General features: G+C 72.5%; 1 protein-coding gene across 1 annotated transcript in view; it reads right to left on the bottom strand.

Moving 5' to 3' along the window:
• The window catches only part of PSMD11 (proteasome 26S subunit, non-ATPase 11), a 30,204-nt gene extending 29,893 nt beyond the window's left edge, over positions 1 to 311 (bottom strand). Inside the window, exon 1 of the mRNA XM_077749616.1 lies at positions 179 to 311. Within this exon, the coding sequence (XP_077605742.1) occupies positions 179 to 269 (91 nt within the window). The 5' untranslated portion in view covers positions 270 to 311. The remainder of the gene's footprint in view (positions 1 to 178) is intronic.
• Positions 312 to 523: the final 212 nt, after the last annotated feature.

The following is a 523-nucleotide window of genomic DNA, read 5'->3' as shown; positions in this document are numbered from 1 at the left end:
GGTGGGACCCGGGGGGCTCCAGGGAGCTGCGAGCGGCCTGCGCCCCCGGCCCGGCCCCCCTCACACACAGTGAGTCAGCAGCACCAGAGCTGGATAGCCCGGCCCCGCTCCGCCGCCGCCGACCCTCACAGGCCGAGCTGAGCCGGCAGGGTCAGGGAGGGGGCGCGGCGACCTTTACCGATGGAGTGGAGAATGTCGATGGAGGCCTCCCGGTCGGTGCTGAGTAGAGACTGGGCTCTCTGGAACTCCACCACCGCCGCCGCCGCCATCTTACCGCTTTCACACCGTCCCCGGCCGCCGCCGCCGACGCCGGAAACACACTCCCGGAAAGCCCGCCCTCGCGGCCTTCTTCGCCCATGCCCCCCGCCCTCCCGTTCCCAGAGCACCACGGGAGTTGTAGTCTCTCCGCCGGGCGGGGCATGAGGGGTGAGGGTGGGCACTGGGGCGCCCTGGCTGGCGGGCGGCAAACTCCCCAGCACCGCCTAGCGGCCAGCCCGCGGGCGAAAGAGGCGGTGCCTAAGAA

The sequence above is a fragment of the Crocuta crocuta genome, unplaced genomic scaffold (assembly GCF_008692635.1).
Source record: "Crocuta crocuta isolate KB4526 unplaced genomic scaffold, BGI_CrCroc_1.0 scaffold149, whole genome shotgun sequence".
NCBI classification, from domain to species: Eukaryota; Metazoa; Chordata; class Mammalia; order Carnivora; family Hyaenidae; genus Crocuta; species Crocuta crocuta.
The sequence above is the reverse complement of the archived record's forward strand: the minus strand, read 5'-3'. Positions and strand labels throughout refer to the sequence as shown.